The following is a 20,724-nucleotide window of genomic DNA, read 5'->3' on the forward strand; positions in this document are numbered from 1 at the left end:
AAAGTCATAACTTCATCTGGACTGAAGGCCTTTTCTCTCTGGCAGTTCTATCCCTCTCCTCTTAATGATATGCCATAGTTTAGAATTATTTTTTAAAGAAGTATCCAGCATGATATGTGAATGCCAACTTCTTTAAATGTATGTTTTGCCATTTTTACAGTTTATCAAACCAGATTTACACAAAATACCGAGGGAAAAATAAATTACAGAACAGATAAGGTAGTTGGGTAATGGTATGGTGAAAGGATTAAATAAACTGTTTTTATTTTACACATTAAAATTCTAAAACAGATCACTTGAGAACTGGACGACTTACAATTCCACTCGAGTGATGTGCATTTATGGAGCAGGTGTTATGAAAAGGACTGGAGCACGAAAGGAATGAAGCTGTCTTTCAACATTTTAATCTCAAGGGAAATCTTACAGAACCAACAGCATAGATGGATACTGAGTGAACAGATGACAAGTGGGGTTGCTCCATTCTCTGGAAAATATGATGATAAGAAACAGATTTCAGCTGTTCCTTAAATTTTTCCTCTACTGGATGACAAAGCTGCCAAGAAATGAGGATACACAGATTATGACACAAAAATAACTCCTCCACCTGTATCACATCCTAACAAGTCACAGCATTTCTTTGATTCAAGTGTAGGAGACCTACTCATGAAGAGAAATTATCTTCTCATATGAAATATTGTATTCCACAAAGGAATAAAGCAAAACAAATGAGTATTTCTGTGACATTCTTTAGCAATCAGTTTAAAATACCTCTTAACATCTGTAATCAGGGGTTCACATAAACACTAGCATAGAAGGTGGAATCCCACTTTCAAACAACACCACCATCACAACACAGACAGCAACAGCCAAAGCTAGGAGAAATTAAAAGCAAAGTTCTAATTACTTGAATTAAATACATATTATTTACTCTAATTTAAATACACATTATTTTTCAGCTCTTGTGATACAAAATGGAACTTATGCCTGCTCCTAACATTTGTGGAGGCCAAGGCAACAATATAAAAGCAGGCCTATATAGTACCACATATCTTTTAAATTAAGTAAACAGATCTTTCCATTTACTGTGACAAATACACTTTCACAGCAAATCAGACAAAATCAGAAAGTATGTGTAAAGCTGTGTGTTTTACATGACTTAAATTTGGCAAAATACCAAAGCTGAATGAATTTAACGACTATTGCTTGTATTGGGTGTTTAGTTGATGGGCAAATGATGTCTTGATTAATCATACAGTTAACAACCATAATAAATATATTATTATATGTTATGGCTAATGATGTCTTGATAAATTATACAATTAACAATCATAATAAATATATTATTATATGTTTTCTATAAAATTTATTTTCTTCATTTCAGCAAACTCATTAAATAGGTTTTTGAAATCAAGACTTTTACATATGTAATTTGTTTTCTTATAACATTAATGATCTAAAGAACTAAATATGTAATTATATTCAAAGTATACAGAATTTGAATATATTTTCATCAATAATAAATGTATGTAAAATGAAAACATTTTAATTATTTTGTTATCAAACAAAATTATGTCTTCTAAAATATTCATTAAAAGGTAGAATTCAAATTATAATTATTAAACGTAAGTACTTTAAAAAATTACTTAAATCTTATTAAATAATTTTGTTAAAATAAATCAATTTATAGGTCTACTATTCAAGGTTCATGCAGTTGCCAATGTAAAGAATCAGTATCACACATTTTATTACTAGACCTACAAATACAAAGTTAAAAGAATGTCCTTCAGCTGCCATGTGTAACAGTTGAGAATAGCGTACTAAATCTGCAAGTACAGACAGAATCACGAATGGGGAACATATAAAGAAGAAAGGCACATTGGGACCTAAGCAGTACAATGTGGTTGAAGGTGCTGAAAAAATAGTTACTGTGGAAGGAAAACCTACCCCAGCTGTTGGGTGACTTCATGAGGGAACTCTCTTGCAGTCCAGCATACAGAGTCCAAAGATGCCTGATGAAGTTGGGCTGATTCCAGCAGGTATGGCTATCCAAGGAGATGCAATCTGCTGGGTGGGAATACAGCCAAAGGAGCCCATAGGCATCAGGCTGTACTAGAAGTAAAGAGATGGATGGAACTGTGGTTTGAAGTGATATACAGCAGAACCTCCTCAAGTAGTGGGAGGGTCCAGGTAACAGAGCTCTACCTCCATAGACAAGCCTGTCAAAGCTAGGCAGGATGTCAGGGCCCCAGCCAAGTGGGCTTGGGTGCAGGGAAAAGCTCTATATCCAGATGGCTTTGAAATAATTAGAGAAAACCAAAGCAGATGTCTGGATGTATACATAGATTCGCTCCATACAACTAGGGTGAGAGGAAAGCAATGATTCAGCAGGCAAATGATGGGGGTGAAACAGGAAGCATATGGACCCCTGGTCCCCTCCACTTGCTGATGGTGCAGATTTTAGGCTCTGGTGAAAACTGTTTCTGGTTTTGGTTGAGGTTGACTCTATATAGAAAGGGCATTAATTATTATAGGTGAGCGAAGCTAAGGAAGACATTGGCTGAACAATATTAAAATAGTTCCATGAGAGGGCAAATATTTTTAAAGTGTACATATGGGATTGGTAGGGAAATTATTTATTATTGGTTTAATCCATAGGTCCAACATATTGGTGAAAGCTAATTTAACTTTTGCTATGATGACATTTTGACCCAATATATATGGGTAAATTTGGCATTAAAACATTATACAAGTTTTCATTGTTAATATCAGATGAAAGGATATATAAAATCAATTTTGGAAAATATTTATCATACATATTAAGACTCTTGAAACTGCTATTTTCTATGAGTCAAAATGGGGCCCCGTGACTCTGCAATTACCTTAGTATGGACAGTTTTTGTGACAGTGCTGAATGACTGAAATTGTGTATCACTTTTTAGTATCCAGTATAAAATAGATCTCTATTATGAGACTAAGCTGATCCATGGATCAGCTGTGTCTGTGAAAATGCAGATTTTTGAACACAAGATTTTAGAGGAAATATGAAGTATATTCTTTCAAGTCCAAAAAAGTATTCTAGATTAATTTTACATTCTGAAGATGACTTTCAATGCTTTCAGTAATACTGACATTGTACAGGATTTCAAAGAAAATTTTAGATTTGGAACATGGGCTTCAAGCGGCTGGCAAGCAACATGCAGCATTTGCTTGTTCTTACTGGCTTTTAAAATTCCAGATCAACAACTTTGTCTTTTTATGACACAAGAGACTCATAATCAAAGAGCCGAGACCACGGTGAAACCCCGTCTCTACTAAAAATACAAAAAATTAGCCGGGCGTGGTGGCGGGCGCCTGTAGTCCCAGCTACTCGGAGAGGCTGAGGCAGGAGAATGGCGTGAACCCGGGAGGCGGAGCTTGCAGTGAGCCGAGATTGCGCCACTGCACTCCAGCCTGGGTGACAGAGCGAGACTCCGTCTCAAAAAAAAAAAAAAAAAAAAAGAGCCGAGTAGTCATTTAGACTTGGGAGTCTGCACTTTATAAAGTGGTAATAAGTGAATCACAGGAAATCGAAATAATTTGTATTGATGTTTTTCCTAAAAAAAGATCCTATTTTAAATAATATTTTAGCTCCCCTGACTGATCTAAACTAGGAAATCACTTAGGTGGAAGAATTTATTTTGCTGATATTCAGGAAAACACTTTGATTTTAACTGTAGTTTAATATTATTTCCTGCTTACCTCCTTTAGATAAGAGCCAACATATCAGTCTCCCTTTAAAAACATGTTCCTTTTTCATTTAAATTATTCTCCCACTAGTCAGCTTATTGAAATAAGGGCTGGCATTACAGACATAAGCTGTAGTGTGTATTTTAAAAATATATTTAGTAGGGTTAACCAAAAAATACACAAAAATATTAATACTTAAGTCCAATGATATCTAAAAAAAACTGATAATGAAATGACATGAGTGTGTGCTCTGCCAGTACTTATTCATAGTCACCTAAAGTGATTTCCTAGCATCACTTTTTTTATTGCAGTAACAAAAATAACACATAAGATGAAATCTATCTTCTTAACAAAGTTTAAAGCATACTGTACAGAATTGTTAACTAATATACACATTGTTACACAGCAGATCTCTAGGAGTTTTTCCTTCCTGTGTGACTGAAATTCTGTACTCATTGACAGCACCTCCTCATTTCCCCTCCTTCCAGACCCCTGGCAACACTTCCAGTTGTCACTTTTAATGAATGATCCTTTATTTAATAGTCTGCATTTCTAGAATTCTTCATAAGTACCTATTCCTATTGTTATGAATTTTTGTTTTGAGTTGTTTTTACTAAATAATTGTTTCCAGAATCTTCAAAAGCTTTCCAGGGATGACTAGCCATTTTTTTACTTCTTTGTTATCTGGTGTTTCTGTTATAAAACATAATTCTTAATTAGAAATTTTAATAAGATGAAGTGACAGAAAATGTAATTGGTACATCTTTGTGTATACATTGCATTCTTTAATCTCTGCATCTGACCTCAGGGTAAAAGGCTAATTTTATTCTGTCTACAAAATAGTCTGATAAGGTATTCCTTGATGTCTATCTGTGCATAATGGTGTCATCCCCCAGTTGGCTCCGAATACTAGTTTGTGAGTTAAGACTTCTAATAGTAGTAGTCCATTCCCTACCTGAATCTTAGCTTCTTAGTATTCTCTACAGGAATTTGCTACCACTAGTATGTATATCTTTTCTATTCCAAATTCTTTATATCCTGCCCAAACTCTAGACTTTGCCTTCATTTTTGTTTATGCAAAATCTAAACATGATTGTGTTTTTATGGCACACAGGTCTGTCTACTTCCATTCCATTTTCTCACAAAAAGCTCACCAGAGCAAAGAAGACCATTGACATTCTCCCAAAAGCTGTTCCCTCACCATATTACAAAGGGTTTAAAGAAGGAGAAAGCTACCATATCAAATCTTAAATTACCCTATCCTGAAAATGGTTCTCAATACTGTTAATAAGATGGACACTGTAATATAAAAACCTAAAAGGCTTTTGGAACAGGCAGACATAATATAGAATCCTGGGTCATCGTTTGGTCATTGCGCAGTCAAGTTACATACTATTCTTGACTTTCAATTTTGTCATTTTTGACAAAACAATAATAATATCAATCTGGGCAATACTATCAATTCTCTATTGCGAGAATTGTTACATGCATATTTAAAGTACCTGACATGGTGCCTGTGCAGAGTAAGTGCTGAACACATATAAAGATCTTTCCTTTTGTGTTCTTACTTCAGAATCCTGACTTGTTTTAGCAGTAGCTAAGAGAGACTGTTAAGGAGATGAAGACATTAGAAAAGACATTGCGTTCAAACAAGGTCTACATGTGGGCAGCCTGAGTGCTTAGCTTTAAGTAGAATTATTTGGGCAGATATTGACACGTGTACCCAGAGCCAGGTTAAAGGATGGGTCAGCTGATCTATTAGAGATACCAAGTCACCACTGGAATTAATTAGAGATATGGTGCATATGTGAATCCTTTTATGAGTGGCAAAGTGTAAAAATGATCGATCCCTTGAATTGCAACTCAGAACTACTCTGGGTCAGAATCAACCTATCTCCACAAGCTATTCTAAAGTATGCCCCTGTAAGTACACGGCCCCGTAAGTACTGCTCCTGCCACCAACCCTGAGACTAAAGTCTGCAGTTGCTGTCAGCTGAAATGTTAAAACTGACTACAACACATGGTATATGATATTTGTCGAGAATCACTGATTTATATCTGAAGTTTAAACACTGATATGTTTCCAAAGATACTGCCTGGTTCTGAAACATCACAAAAGTAAAACTGAGGATAGAACATAAACCACAGAAAAATGAAAAATGTTTTGTAGGTATTAATATGCAAGAGATAGAGAACGGGAGAGAAGAAAAAAATTAAGTGCTAGAAACCTGTAACTATATCCATTAAAATCACTTATCACTTGTGAATGCTGGTGACTAGTGCTGTCCACGTGACAGTACAGATATGACTGATAATTTCAGATAAGTTAAAATGTTATATTGCTTTTAATGCGTATCATAAATTCCTCATTTTGAATATAAAGAGAAATACGTGTGGAACAAATACTTTAGGAATATTGATGAGAAGGGATGACACTCACATATTTTAATCCTACCCAGCCTGTTTTGCTAGTGGATATTTTAGACCATAGATATTTATTCTACTTTTTGTACAAAGAAACTCAGAGAACAGACATAATCACATTCATATATCTAAATGCCTACATACACATAATCACATACCTCCATATAAATATACTCAAGATATAAATAAATAAGAAAACGAGCCAAATGATAGGGACTTATAATAGCAAATGGAAATAAAATTTTAAGTGTTATAATTAAACAGGGTTTGGAAACAATTTTCAAAAAGAACAAAATTGTAGAAATTATACTATCCAACTTCAACACTTATAAAGGTGCAGTAATCAAGACAGTTTGATATTGGCATAAAAATAGACAAAATAATCAATAGACAGTATATATGCACAGAAATGGACCTACACAAACACACACACACACACATACACACATACACATATATATACCTACATATGATATATATGTATATATATCAATTGACAAAGATGCAAAGGCAATTCAGTGGAGAAAACAGACTTTTTTAACAAATTGTGCTGGAACAAATGAATATCCAAGGATGAAAATTGACGAGCCTTTGAGCCTAGCAGTGGCATGTGATTAATGCAGGGAGCGGGTTGTAGAGGATGAGAGCTTCTGACACAGGTTCCCATTTGTGCTCAGCTTGGGACTGATGAATTCAATGTCTTCTTCATCATTTGTCCGCTTCAATCCAAGGACTGACTCTGTGGAACTGACTGCCAAGAAATAAATGTCTTTGCTTCAAATCAATCATTGCAGACAATCTATTTTATTAGTTTGTATATCTCAGGACAGATCTTTACAACACATATGAAGGTGACTTTGTGGTTTTGTGCATTAAGTTTTAAATGCTTTTGTAGAGCAAAATATGGAAAACTGAAAGAATAGGTTAGAAAGGACCAAAAAGGATGAAAGGAAGGACATTTGGAAAGAGAAACACAGGGCGGTGGAAGTCTATATGTAAGGCTATAAATATGCAATTCACTTATAATTACAAAATAAAGTAATAATATTACAAATAATTTTTAATGAGGAACTTCATTAAATCTATCGCAAAAGATTTAAATACATTGATTTTGTCACCTATTAGTAGATTAATAGGTCAAATTGCAAACAGACTTTCTAGTGATTTCAGAGGAATAATAAGTGGATTAAACATGTAAGGTGTGAATTTGTAGTGGGGTTTTCAACATGATAATATTTACTTCTGCACAAATCTTTTATTTGGTTTTCCAAATTGTAATTTACATTAATACTTTCATTTTTTTGTTGGAGTGTGGATTAGGTTATTTATCCTTTTTTTTTTTTTTCTTTTGAGATGGAGTCTCCCAGGCTGGAGTTCAGTGGGGTGATCTTGGCTCACTGCAACCTCTGCCTCACAGGTTCAAGTGATTATCCTGCCTCAGCCTCCCGAGTAGCTGGGATTACAGGTGTGTGCCACCACGCCAGGCTAATTTTTGTGTTTTTAGTAGAGGCGAGGTTTCACCATGTTGGTTAGGCTGATCTCAAACTCCTGACCTCCTGATCCGCCCGCCCTGGCCTCCCAAAGTGCTGGGATTACAGGCGTAAGCCACTGCGCCTCACCTATCCTATTTTTTGTATAATGGATACAGTGTATTGTATTAGAAAAAAATGTATATACATGAGTTGAATATATTTGTTATTAAAAATGTGTGCGTGTATATTTTATGGGGGAGAGTTTTTGTTATACGTAAGCATATAGTCTTTGCAGGTTTCTACACCAGATAGGGAAAAAATCAGGCAAAAGTGGTAGACCAAAAAGGCTTCCACAATATTCTATCCAAAATGATCTGAGGGAGCATAGAGGAGAAAGATTAATTTAACCAAAGCATCGTGGCTGTACCCAGGAATTCCCGCTCCTGAGGTAGATCCTAAGTGGGATGAGGCCTTTCTGAATGGAAAAATAAGGAACAAGACTACTGGGTAGTGGTTGAAGCACAGACTTTTGGAATAAAAGACATAAGTTCAAATATTAGCACCACCACTGAGAGGCTGTTCAGACCATGAGCAATTTACTAAACTTCTCTGTGTCTCCTTTTCCTTATCTGCAAAATACAGATAGTAATGGTACCTACCTCCCTGTGCTGTTATGAGGATTAAATGAGATAATAAATATAAGGGGCTTAGTATGATGCCTAATACCTAGAAAAATGCTCAATAGCTGGTAGCCGTTTTATAAATAAAAGCAGGTCACTCATGGGGAGCACAGAAGTTCATATCAAATGATTCAGGGCTAAAGCTTTGATCTGTGGGAGGATGTTGACAACTAACTGGCTGTTATATGAAATCCACCGTAAAACATAAGTGGTGTTGGTCAGCTGACAGCTTATGCTATTCTGTCTAATAAATTAGCCACTAGCCACATGTCACTAAATTTAAATTAATTGAAATTAAACAAAATTAAAAATGCGGTTCCTCAGTCACAGTAGCCACATTTCAATTGCTCAATGGTCACATGTAACTAATGAACAGTGCAACAGAAAATCACCTCTGCAGCAAGTTCTGCTGTCCAACACTGGCTTAAAAGTTTCATATGGGTTAAACATCAAGGCAACATTCATGAATAGCTGGTGAATTTAACTAATGTCCACATCAAAATTAATTTCCCTTAAAGAATCTGAGGCTTATCAAAATTTGGTTTCCCGATAGTCAGTGCAATTTTTCAAGCTGTTAGAGCATTCATGATCACTGTTTATATCAGTGCATGTGAAGGCATTCAGAGAGATTCTATAAAGGAGGCTGTCCTTGCTTTTCTTGATTGAGTTTTTGAATTCTATCATTAGCCTTAACATCTCTGCAATTATTCATATCTGGTTATTAACATGTTATTTCTACACTCCTCCTCCTCCTTGTCTCCTCCCTCACCCCTACATTCTCAGACTTGGAAGCTGGGGAGACTGTGAGATTCTTAAAGTGATCATTATTTTCCTAGCAGCTGGTTCTTAACAGTCCCTGTTTTGAGACATAGGTGACAAGATCTGTTTCCGTGGCTTCCTTGTTCTACTTCTATTCCTAATGGATCACAAGTCTTGGGATAAAGTGATGTTATACATTGTAGTGTCTGCAGGGCAGCACTTTATGGTATGCTGGGAAGAATCTAAATGTAACATGTGTAGCCAATGCATTTACAGTCATTAGTTAACCAAGCCGCTCATGTGCCTGTTTCAGCTCCCTGACCCACATTTCATCCATGCTCTGCTGTTTTTCTCCTGCAGGGTTATTTCCTGAGTAAATCCCAGAGCTTATGAGTCCCCCAGCAGAGAGTTCTGTTCGGACCTCCCTAAACAGGCAGTTTCACCTGCTGGGCTAGTGTTTTTCTGCTTCTTAGTCAATCTGTTAAAATTTTAGCAGGAGATACTTGGATATCTTTTCAGAAAACATATGGAAGATTGTAATTATTTTGGCCCAGTACAGTTTTAGAATTGAGAGAGCAAGGAAGAGGCACAAATCTCCTGCTCATAAATAACCAAATCTGTGGGCACTTTAAAAAGCATTCTGTGCAGCAAGAGAATTTACGTGCCACATTTCACCCTTGGCACACTTTCTAAATGAATTGTTCAAAGAGAAGTTATATTAGGACAAATAGAAATGATGACCAGGACCAGATGTGGATTTTTTGTTAATATTTATGCAACACCCAAAGGGAAGATAGTATTGCACAATAAACTAAAAATGTCTTAGGCAAATAAGGAAATCTTTACCCTGAGGAACTGGCACTGCAAAGGTATGAATTATACAACAAAGGACTGAGAATGCAGAACAAATGCAGGGTAGGTCAGGGCTACTATAAAAAGGAATTCATTGAGGAAGTGGTGAGGTAGCAGATGTGTGGAGCCTACTTCAGGAAAATAAGGGCTTAGCGCTTTTTTGGCCAGTATTGTGTCTAAGGTAAAAAATTCAAGCCAGCCATCCTAATTTCCTTCATCTGTGGAGCAACAGTAGCTTTCAATAGAACATACACATATTCTATTGAAAGCAACAGTAGCTTTCAATAGAACATACACATATTCAGAACTGATGCTGCAACCTTACATCAAATAAGTACACCTTGATAAACTAAAAAGCTATGTCCTCAGATTTTAAGTGATCTCCAACAATAGTGATGACATCTTTAATCTGATTTTCCTCCTAAAGTTGTTCCAGGAAGGTAGAAAATTCAGGAATTGGATGCTTCTCAGCCCTTGGAGAGCAATCTAAAAGAGACCATGGCTTAATGCTCTGGAAGGATATTGAAACCTACATTAAATTATAATAGAAAAATTTGTTAAAAGCAACTGGATTTCTCGAACACAGCTAGGTTTTCAGCGTTCCATTTATCAGGGAAGGCAAGATGTGCCACTTTACAGCACATCTCCCAGTCACCTAGGCTTCCAATTCAGAGGTATTGGGAGTTGGGGAAAGGAGAAAAGGAGGAGATGGAGGAGTGTATAAAATTTATTTAAAACTATTGGAACCATGGCTGGGCGCAGTGGCTCATGCCTGTAATCCCAGCACTTTGGGAGGCCAAGGCAAGTGGATCACTTGAGGTCAGGAGTTCAAGACCAGCATGGGCAACATGGTAAAACCTCTGTCTCTATTAAAAATACAAAAATTAGTCAGGCTTGATAGCACACACCTACAATCCCAGCTACTGGGGATGCTGAGGCAAGAGAATCGCTTGAGCCCAGGAGGCAGAGGTTGCAGTGAGCCAAGATCGGGCCACTGCACTCCAGCTTGGGTGACAGAGTGAGATTCTGTCTCAAAAAAAAAAAAAAAAATTAAAAAAAATTTACCTATTGGAGCCTTAAAAATGAACACAGCTGTGGAAAAGGCTTACAAACTTTTAGCATGTGGAACCCAAAGCTCTCTAATATTTTTACATATCTGAGTCCTCTTAATAACTGAAGAGAGCTGCCCATGTGACTCCCCATCACGGATATTCCTGCAGACTTGATCTATTCTGAAAAATTGTGAACCTGCTCCCTTCCTCTCTCCTTGGTTAATACTTCACGATCTTTAACACTAACAACAAACAATAAATCAGCGATGAAAATTTTTGGATTTTCCAGCTGTTACATAGTTTCTCCTAAGCACATTTATTTTGTTCATTTATTAACAATCTTTTTAAAGTTTCTTCTCCATGTCCAGATGTTATAGGCTCTGGGTTGTATGTGGAAAACAAGACTGACAGGATCCCTGACTTCATGGAGCTTTCATTCAGTGGTGCTTCCAGATACTAATACATACTATGAAGAAACTAATACATGGTAGTTGGATACAGATTGATGGGGGAGAGCCTACTTTATTTCTGAGGTTATGCCATTTGAGCTAAGACCTGAATGGTGAGAAGGAGCTACAGAAGGTTTGAGGAGAAGAACCTCATGCAGCAGGAAGAGAAAGTGGTTAGTTCCTGAGAAAGTTGTCTGTGTTGTACACATATGAACACAACATGAAGCGGGAGGAGTAGTCTGGGCTAAATGAAGGCTTGGCTGGCCATGGTAAGAATTAGTTTTATTAGCTGTACAATAGGAAGTTGTTGGACATTTAAAAATACAACAGGAAGTTGTGGAACATTTAAAAATTGGGAATGTATAGGTTTTCAAAGGAAACTTCTGCCTAAAGTTAAAATCGGGGAAGGGAGGCATTGCAGCGGTAGAAGTATGGGGACCACTTAGAGGGCTACTGCATTTGTCCATGTAGGAGATGAGGGTAGCTGGGCTGTGGACTCAAGTAGTAAAGATGTGATAGGATGTGTTTTGGAGGTAAATGTCCAGGTTTTTGTTAAGAAGTAAAATGAAACGAGGAAGCTAGAAAGCATAGTAATAATGATATACTAGCTAATACTTCTGTTGCACTTTCCTGGTCCCTTTTAGCTATATTACATAGGTTAACTACTTTAATACTCATAATAACAGTACTCATAAGATAAGTACTATTATTATCACTGTTTCATAGATGAGAAAACAGAGTCACAGAGAGGTTGAGCGACTGGCCAAAGATCGCCCAAATAGTAATAGCAGAGTATGCACTCAAACTTAAACATCTGATCCCACAGTATGTGTTCTTCCTTCAGTGTTCTAGGACACCATATACATATTTTATATATACTATATATATCTCAGAATGTAAATGCATTGGGGAGACACAGAGCATCAGGATGGACTAACTGATATGATTTTCAAAATTTTCAAGTGAGCAAAGGTTATGGAGGAAAAGGGTAAAATATCAGTCCCTACCTGTAAAGATGTAATTCTTTTTATTTTTGTTTACATATATTTGTCCAGGGCACAAAAAAATGTGCTACTGCGGATGGCATAATAGGTATAAGATTAATAAATATTCATCATTTTATCTGTGTGTATCCAATACAGATTTCTCAGATTTCCTTGTGAAATCAGGGAAATATGTAGCTTTGTTCTACAGAAGCCCAAACCACGGTATTTTCTTTCCAGGCCACTGCTAAACACCCAGGGGGCTCAATTTCTTGCCACAGTTTCCGGAGAGCTTGCTGGTTACGTGCTGCTCTTCGTTGGAACCAGTCGGCCCGCATGGAAAACAGACCTGTCTTCCACACCTTGTGGTTACTATGCAGCAGGGGGCGCTGCAGTAGTGTACATCGCGGTGCACCGGAGCCACTCTCCTGGCCAGAAAGGCGACAAGCCAGGAAGAGGCGTGTCAGGCAGCCCTGGGTCCTCTTTGGTCTTGCAACTTTAGTACCCAGAGCTTGTTCTACACAGACCATTCTACACCATATTTCACCATGTTGGATGCTTTCCATCCAGTCCTGCCTCCGAGCGGAAAGGAAAGGGCATTAGCTTCCCGCCTTACTAGGTTTAAGCATAGTACTGTATCGGCTTGCACTAGAGGTTTCTCTCCTGTGTTCTCAGGGTCAACCCGACAGTCCCCCTGAAACCACGAAGGGGTCCCCGGGCAGTTGCTGCGGGTGTGTGTGTGTGTCTTTCTTTCTCTTTTGGGGGTCCTTTCTTTTTAACCTTACTGAAGGAGGAAACGTTTCTCTCCCTACACGTCTTTCCATTGACATTGGGGCCAACCGTAGGCTAAGAGCTGAAATCTCTCCTTCCTAAGTTGCCTCCAAGCTCCCCAATACTACCTCCTCCCGCCCCATTCAGTCTCACACACCGTGTGCGTGAGAGATCGCCCGTGTGTTTGTGACAACCGAAGCTGCAGCGGTCGCCAAACCTGTTCTTCCTCTCCCGGTCTCAGAAGTCTCTCCAGCTGACCGGACTTACGCCTGGCAGCTCTTGGCGCACACAGCGCTGTGGCTGAGATTTAGCCGTGCCAGGCGCTGCCAGGCAGCAGTGGGGCGACCGACCACCTCCTCGGCCTCCTTTCTCCCGGCTTCCCCTCCCAGGGCGCACTGTAGCTACTCCTTTGGGCTGTCTTCCAGCCGTCGCCCTTGGGTCCCGGGGGCTTTCCAGAGTGAAATCGAAGGTGAAAGAAACAAGAGGGCGGGAGGCTGGTAGGAGGAGCCTTCAGGCCGGGGAGGGTGGGAGGAGCCTCCAGCCAGAGGGGCAGGGTAGGAGGAGCCTTCCGGGAGGATCTGGGTGGAGAAAGGGGCTGGGCCAAGCCGGGATGGAGGGTTGGTCACGCAGGCGCGGGGGGCCGCGTCGAGAACCCCACGCGGGAGCTTCAGGAGTCTCCAGCCACCGCTTCTCACTTCATTGGAGAAGGGAGCTGGGGCTGGGGCTGGGGCCGGGAGGGAGCTAATAAACAGTGAATGTGCAGCAGCCGCCTTGGCGGCCGGAGTCCGCCCGAGCGACACCGGAGCAGTGCGCTCGGGAGGCGGCGAGGGGAGGCGGTTCGCCTTGTCCCTCCCACCCGCGCCTCTTTCTCTCTCTTCCTCCAGCTGGTCCCAGAGCCCGGCTTGGTCCGGTCCCTCTGCCCCTATCCCGCACCCTTCCACCTCCTCCGAGTCCCACTCCTCACCTAGGACGCCCCAAACTGCCATGGGTTAGGGTGGGGATCGCGACCCGCGCGAAAGACCAGCTCTGCGCTTCCGCCGGGGGACGCGGAGCCCAAACGCCGCTCACCGCTTGCGGGCGCCGGGCATGGGGTGTGTGGTGTGAGCCCGCACCCTGGGAGGACGCAGGAGCTGCGGAGCCGGGCGCGAGGAGGAGGAGAGGAGTCGTGGATTGGAAGGACCCGAGGGAGGGAGGGTGGGGAAGCGAGGGAAAAGTGAAGCTGGGAGGAGAAGGCGGCGGAAGGTGGAGATTGATGCTTCTGTTTTTTGTTGCCGCTGCTGCCCTCGCGCTGGGATCCGAGCCGGAGGGAAGGCGGTGGAGAGATGATTGCAGAGTTGGTGAGCAGCGCTCTGGGGCTCGCCTTGTATCTCAACACCCTGAGTGCGGATTTCTGCTATGATGACAGGTAAGGGGCCGAGAGGAAGGGGCGATGGGCTGCAGGGGGCACACTCCGCGGTGGCTCTGAAGCTTCCCTCTTTAAGGCTCAAAGTGCGTCTTGGAGGAACTGGTTCAGCACCTGATGGTTTAGGCGACACGTAAACATTAACACCTAAATCAAACACCGGGGACGTGAGCGCGCTGGGCGGGCCGAGGGAGTTTCCGCTCCTAGTTTGCAGCAGGTTCTCTCCCTTGCTTCTCGGCTGTTGGCAGACGCTTGAGTTTCTTAGCGGAAATCCCGGCAATTTGGGAAACTGTTTAATGAACGTATTAAATTAAAGTCTTAGGTATTCCTTGATGCAACAAAAGCACATTAAGTGATTTTACATCTGGGTTGGGAGGAAGCCGCTCCTCGATCCCTGATAGATTCTCCCTGTCCCATTTCCTTTTATTGATGGGACACTTTTATTTCCCGAAGTTAAAACACACGTTTGATAGTTGCCAAAATTGTGAAAAGAGAGATCGTTCTCTGCTTTAACTTTCCCTTTTAATGTGTACAGACTTTTACTTTGAGCCAAAATAATGCTGATGGTATCTCCCGCCGCCCTAGCCTCCTTCACCAATCCATTGGGCAGCACTTTATAAAAGCCTCGGCTTTCTCATTTCTGTTTGGGAGTTGTACATTAGACGTTAGTGGTTCTTTTGTACTAATTGGAGAAGAAGACGCCCCTAGAGACTGAAGTTGTCTTCTGCACTTAGGTTAGTTTGGGTGGCTAATGAGACCTGAACTGTGTTGTCAAAGAAACTGCATCGATTTCTGGAAAATGTCACCGTTGTGTTGGTGTCTCTACCTATCTTTTAAACGTTATTAGTGTTCAGAAAGTGATGAAAAGCCCCTATATCCATTAGGGAAAATTCCAATTTGTGTCCTTCCAGTGCATTAATCTGATTACAATTAAAACAGATGCATAATTAAAATATATTAGGGATAACAGCACGCCTGGCTAAGCTTATTAACCGTCCTGGGGTGTTTCATGCTCCATTGAAATTAAACCATCCAAAAAGTGAGCACAGATTTACTTTGACAGCTTTTCAGCAGCCTCTCTGGGCTATGGGAAGTGAATGGATCCCTAGGGTTAGGGCGAGGCAGTGAGTGCACTTAAGCAAAGTGGTTGACAATGAGGGGAGGTGAAGGCAGAATCTTCTTCTCGTCCTAATTAGCCACATTCTGTATTCTCTGGTGTGCCCATTCTCCTGCTAAAAGCATCTTCACATCTCTGTTAAGAAATCACCTGATAATAGGTGCCAGAACATCCAGCAAACCTGTCTTAATGCATTTTATGTAGTGCCTATCAGAGGCTAGTTGATAGGGAACCACTGTTAGACATACATTTTTTCTTAACTTTTACGCAGCATACTGATTTTAGCAACTACACAGCATGCTCTGAGAAATGGTCTGTAGGAGTGAGGTAAATTTCTGTTCTCTCCAATTTTGTGTAATGGTGCACCTGCTATTTCTAGCATATTCGTGGAAAAAGCCCTTGTTTCCAAAGATGGGTGACTTTTCACTAAAACCAACTTGGGTCAGTGTGGGCAGTTACTGGCTCTGTTGGGGGCAGTTTGAATAGTAAGCATTTAAACCAAGAATGCAGAGTTTATTTAAAAAAAAGAAACTTACTATAATAATGCAACCTGTTGTAGAACACTGTGATAAATCAAGTATTCCTATTGTATGCCCTTGTTAATTGTCTAATCCTTAAGAAAATACATATCAGAAGTAGCCATTCTTTAAAAATTAAAGTTAAATTTGGATATGCGTTTTTCTATAGTTATAATTGTTCTGTGCTCTTGAGTCATCAGAAGTGTTAGGACTGGACTTTGTAACTTGGAAGAATGGTGTGAGTGTGATGATAAATTAGTTGTGCTTTGATGGTTGGCAGTTGTAAATTTTTCAGATGCAGTAGGTCTAATGGAGTGTTAAAATTCATGACTTCTATCTTGTAGCTACATAGGTGAATTTAGTATGATTATTTGCCCATATCATTTTATTGATAGCATGCTCAATATGATGTCTAGATAGTATATACTATATAATATTGAGGGCCTATAAGTGTGAATTATACTTTGCTACAATTTGAAAAGTGTATTTTACACCAATTTCTTAGCAGAACTGCATATGCCATCACATATTCTTAGAATGTGAAATCTTAAGAGCAGCAAACTTTGTTTTTATGTATCCTAGAAATTATGAGACACAAATAGGAGCACTGAACTTATTTGTTGTATGCACAGCCTGTTCAAGTGATTCATTGTGAAGTTACACTATAAATTGTGGTTTTTCTGATATATTTTCTAACTACTGTAACTCACTAGTGTGTGGAGGGGAAGGAGAGCTGGGGAGCCAAGTGCAAACTGTAGGATGATGATAATTTGTTTATTTCCACTACTACATTTCAGATGCAAAGATTCATGTTTAAAACATTGCTTAAACTAGACCTGTGGATTCTGCTGCCCTCCAGGAACTTTTGTGAAATACAGTTCTGTAAGGAGAGGCCAGTGCCGGAAGGGAAGGGAGAAGTGCTCAAGGGAGATGGCTATTATTCCTGACTTGCTTAACTAAATCATTATTGCTGTGGTACTTCTCAAAGTTATCATTTCTTTTAAATATAGTGATCGTTTACTTTATAAACTATATATAATTTCTTTCCATGTTTGATGTAGCTTGGTTGAAATTAAATGGTAACATGAAGCTTTCTTATAGCACAGTCAATTTCTCTATGGTAAAATTTAATATTTTACAAATGTTTCTGTGCTAAATTTAAGAATATGCCTCTGATGTGATGAAACAAACAGTGGAGGAGAAGAATTCACAGTATCTGATGAAAAAGGGTATGTGGTTTCAGCTTCATCCTCCCTCCCCTTGCTTTCAATCTAGTATTGAATCTTTTTTTTTTTTTTTTTTTTTTTTTGAGACGGAGTCTCGCTCTGTCGCCCAGGCTGGAGTGCAGTGGCGCAGTCTCGGCTCACTGCAAGCTCCGCCTCCGGGTTCATGCCATTCTCCTGCCTCAGCCTCTCCGAGTAGCTGGAACTACAGGCGCCCGCCACCACGCCCGGCTAATTTTTTTTGTATTTTTTAGTAGAGACGGGGTTTCACCGTGGTCTCGATCTCCTGACCTCGTGATCCGCCTGCCTCGGCCTCCCAAAGTGCTGGGATTACAAGCGTGAGCCACCGCGCCTGGCCTAGTATTGAATCTTAAGTTGTGGTTAGAGGAAAACTGAAATTAACAATATGCAGCCTTTGCCAAATTTTAAGTTATGTTGTATGTGATTCCTTAAAGGATTTTCTCTTATTTTCTGGAGAAATTTGGTGTTTAGGTCAGTGGTAAAACTTCTCTGACCCAAAATTCTCTGCATTCTTACACATTTGTTGAGGATGACGTGGCATCATTTTTTTCTTATCCTTTTTAATAATACTGTTATGAGTTTCTTATGGAGATAACACCATGAGAAGAGTCAGTTTACTTCAAAGCAGACAAAGGTAAACAAACCATAACTGTTCTAAACTTTAGAAGTCTGATTTCACTTAGCACATATCTTCTAATTGGTGACATGCCCTTTTTATACATAGACAAGTAAATAAGATAATGCAACTTTTACGTGCTTTAAATTCTCATATGAGTAAAATAATTTATTAGTTTGCAAAGACAATTTGCAGGTTTGGAAGTAGAAAATCTATTTGTGACTCCTCTGAAAATTTATTTTCTTATTGCCCCTTTTGCATTTGTTAAACCCAACCAGAATCATTAATGTTACCTGTAGATCTCTTAGCTATTCCACTGTGCAGTAATTTTTTGAAACTTGGAGAAACAACTACACAGCAGAAGTTTCTACTATGGAATTAAAATTACATCAAGCTCTTAATTCACTCCTAGTTAGCTTGTCATTTGGGTATAAATGGAAATCTCAGTTTTTATAAACACGAGTTAAATTTTTCTTTATAATGATTTTGATTAATATTATTTAAAATGAAGGAATGGAATTTAAGGCATATTAACAGTTTTTTTAAAACCTGCATTCTTTCTAAAGATATTGAACTATTATTTCTGCTTGATCTTTTAATGTTATTGTTAGTTTGGGTTTTTTGACCTGGTATGATAGGAATCCCTCGTGAAATAATCACTCTGTTAACTTATCTTTAAAAAGTTCTCTCTAATAGACTTGTCTTTGACCAATCTGAGATTGTTATCTTAAGATTCCAGCATGTGTAACTACTGAAGGCAGGCCTGGTATTTAGTAAAAAGCATGTTTAGAAAGAATTACTGTACAATTAAGTAAGGGAGAAGCTCTCTTTGTATCAGTGGTTGTCTTATCAAGTTATTATAAGAAGCCACTGTAGACAGAACTATGGTCTTACTCTTCAGTTTCCTTCCCAGTTTTCACTGGAATACAAGTTAGAGTTTATAAATTATTTTAGGTGGCATTTTGTTTTCTAGCTACGTTTTGATTGTTTAAACAAACATATTTGGAAAAAGTTCATTTTGCTCTTTTGAATAAGTATGTCTTATCAGTAAATTAAAATTAGGTGAAGTCAGTATGAACCGCTTTACCTCCATTGAGCCTGTCACATGATGTTTCATAGTAATTGACCCACATACAGGCATTGAATGGACATGTGCAAATGCCACAGGGAAAATTGCCATCTGTCTCTTAGTTGTTTTCATACACACATATACACACACACACATGCATGATGATTACGTTTACATTGGTGATTCTATGGGCTGTTGTTTTGTCATCTGCACTTAGTTCTTCAGTGTTAATGTGCCCCTGTTGTTAATACTGAATTCTCTTCTGCTATAATTTTGAAATAGCAACAACCTTTTGCATTCCAGCATGCGTTAGGAGCATAGTTTGTCTTTCTAATCGTTTTGTTGCTGCTCAGCACACTAAAAGCACTTTTCAAAAAAATGCCTCTGGTGGTACAACTGTTTTTCGTAGGCTAAAGGTGCGTTGTCTCTAAAGCAGGAACCTTTGTAATATTAGGAAAGGACGAAGTTTACCCTTAAGGCTCTTTGAAAAATCTGTGGCTGACAAACCTACTTTCTTATAACTTTATTATACTCATCTAAAGTGCTTTTAACACGGTAACTTTCATCTGTTAACCTTTCTGGTTCTCTCTTAGCAGTAGAGTATTGTATCAGCTTTGGATACTTATTTTAATGGCTTCACAAAAGTGACAAGTGTGGCAGCCTCCAAGGAAAGGAACAGTGGGTTATTGAATGTAAAGACCTCTCCTCTATAAATAGCTGTCCTCATTTAGGAGCTCAGGTTTTTAAAAAAGTGGAGGGATATTTCAGCAGGACTGCATACCTTCTGTTTTTTGTTGGGTGAAAAAGGCATAATATTTTGAATAATTGCTGGTGTAATTACATACAGTACTAAATGATTTCTTTGAAGTTATGATTTGTATGTGCTTTTGAGGAATAAACTGTTACATTCAATAATTCACAAATTATGAATATTACTGCATATGAGCTTCTTTGTATATGTAGTGCATAGTACAACTACAGCACTGCTTACCTTGTTAACAAGCATCCCACAAAACATTGTGCTTTCTTACCTGTACTTTAGCAGGTACCATAAAGGGTTTGAATCTGAGCTTCTAATGATAGCTCTATACAAATACTGATAGGTTGACCTCTGGCAGGTGGAATTCCACTTGAATTTATCACTTTATTGTTACCTTTTAATTTTTTTACTCATGTTTATTTTTATTGATACTCATATTTAAAAACTTTCATTGGGACTCTGTTAGCTTCTTTTCCAAAACACTCACTCCTAAGATAAATGATTGGTACTTTGGCCTGGCCTTATTTCGGGTCTGTAGTTACTGGTGCTTCATTCATACATGCGGAAGCTTTGAAATGCCTCTTCCAAATGTCTCTTTCCTACTTGTTCAGGACAGTTGTTTTTCTTGGATGTCTGAACTCTTTGAGTTGACTAGATTTGTGTCAACTTGTCATAGGGATTCAAGATTTTTGCCTCAGAGGTTTTTGGCCATATTTTCAAGGCAGTTAGTTCCAAAAAGATGCAGCTCTTCTAAATTTCTGTCTCACCCTCTTCCTCTCTTTTTCTCCTCTCTGTTTACCTTTCCAGTTACATTTGTCAGTTTTTTTGAT

At 39.1% G+C, this 20,724-nt stretch overlaps 1 protein-coding gene across 1 annotated transcript in view; it reads left to right on the forward strand.

Moving 5' to 3' along the window:
* The first annotated feature begins 13,766 nt into the window (after window positions 1-13,766).
* TMTC2 (transmembrane O-mannosyltransferase targeting cadherins 2) overlaps window positions 13,767-20,724 on the forward strand; it is a 459,784-nt gene continuing 452,826 nt past the window's right edge. The window contains 1 exon segment of the mRNA XM_058425778.1: window positions 13,767-14,573. Within this exon segment, the coding sequence (XP_058281761.1) occupies window positions 14,491-14,573 (83 nt within the window). The 5' untranslated portion in view covers window positions 13,767-14,490.

Source organism: Hylobates moloch, unplaced genomic scaffold (assembly GCF_009828535.3).
Source record: "Hylobates moloch isolate HMO894 unplaced genomic scaffold, HMol_V3 SCAFFOLD_12, whole genome shotgun sequence".
Taxonomy (NCBI): domain Eukaryota; kingdom Metazoa; phylum Chordata; class Mammalia; order Primates; family Hylobatidae; genus Hylobates; species Hylobates moloch.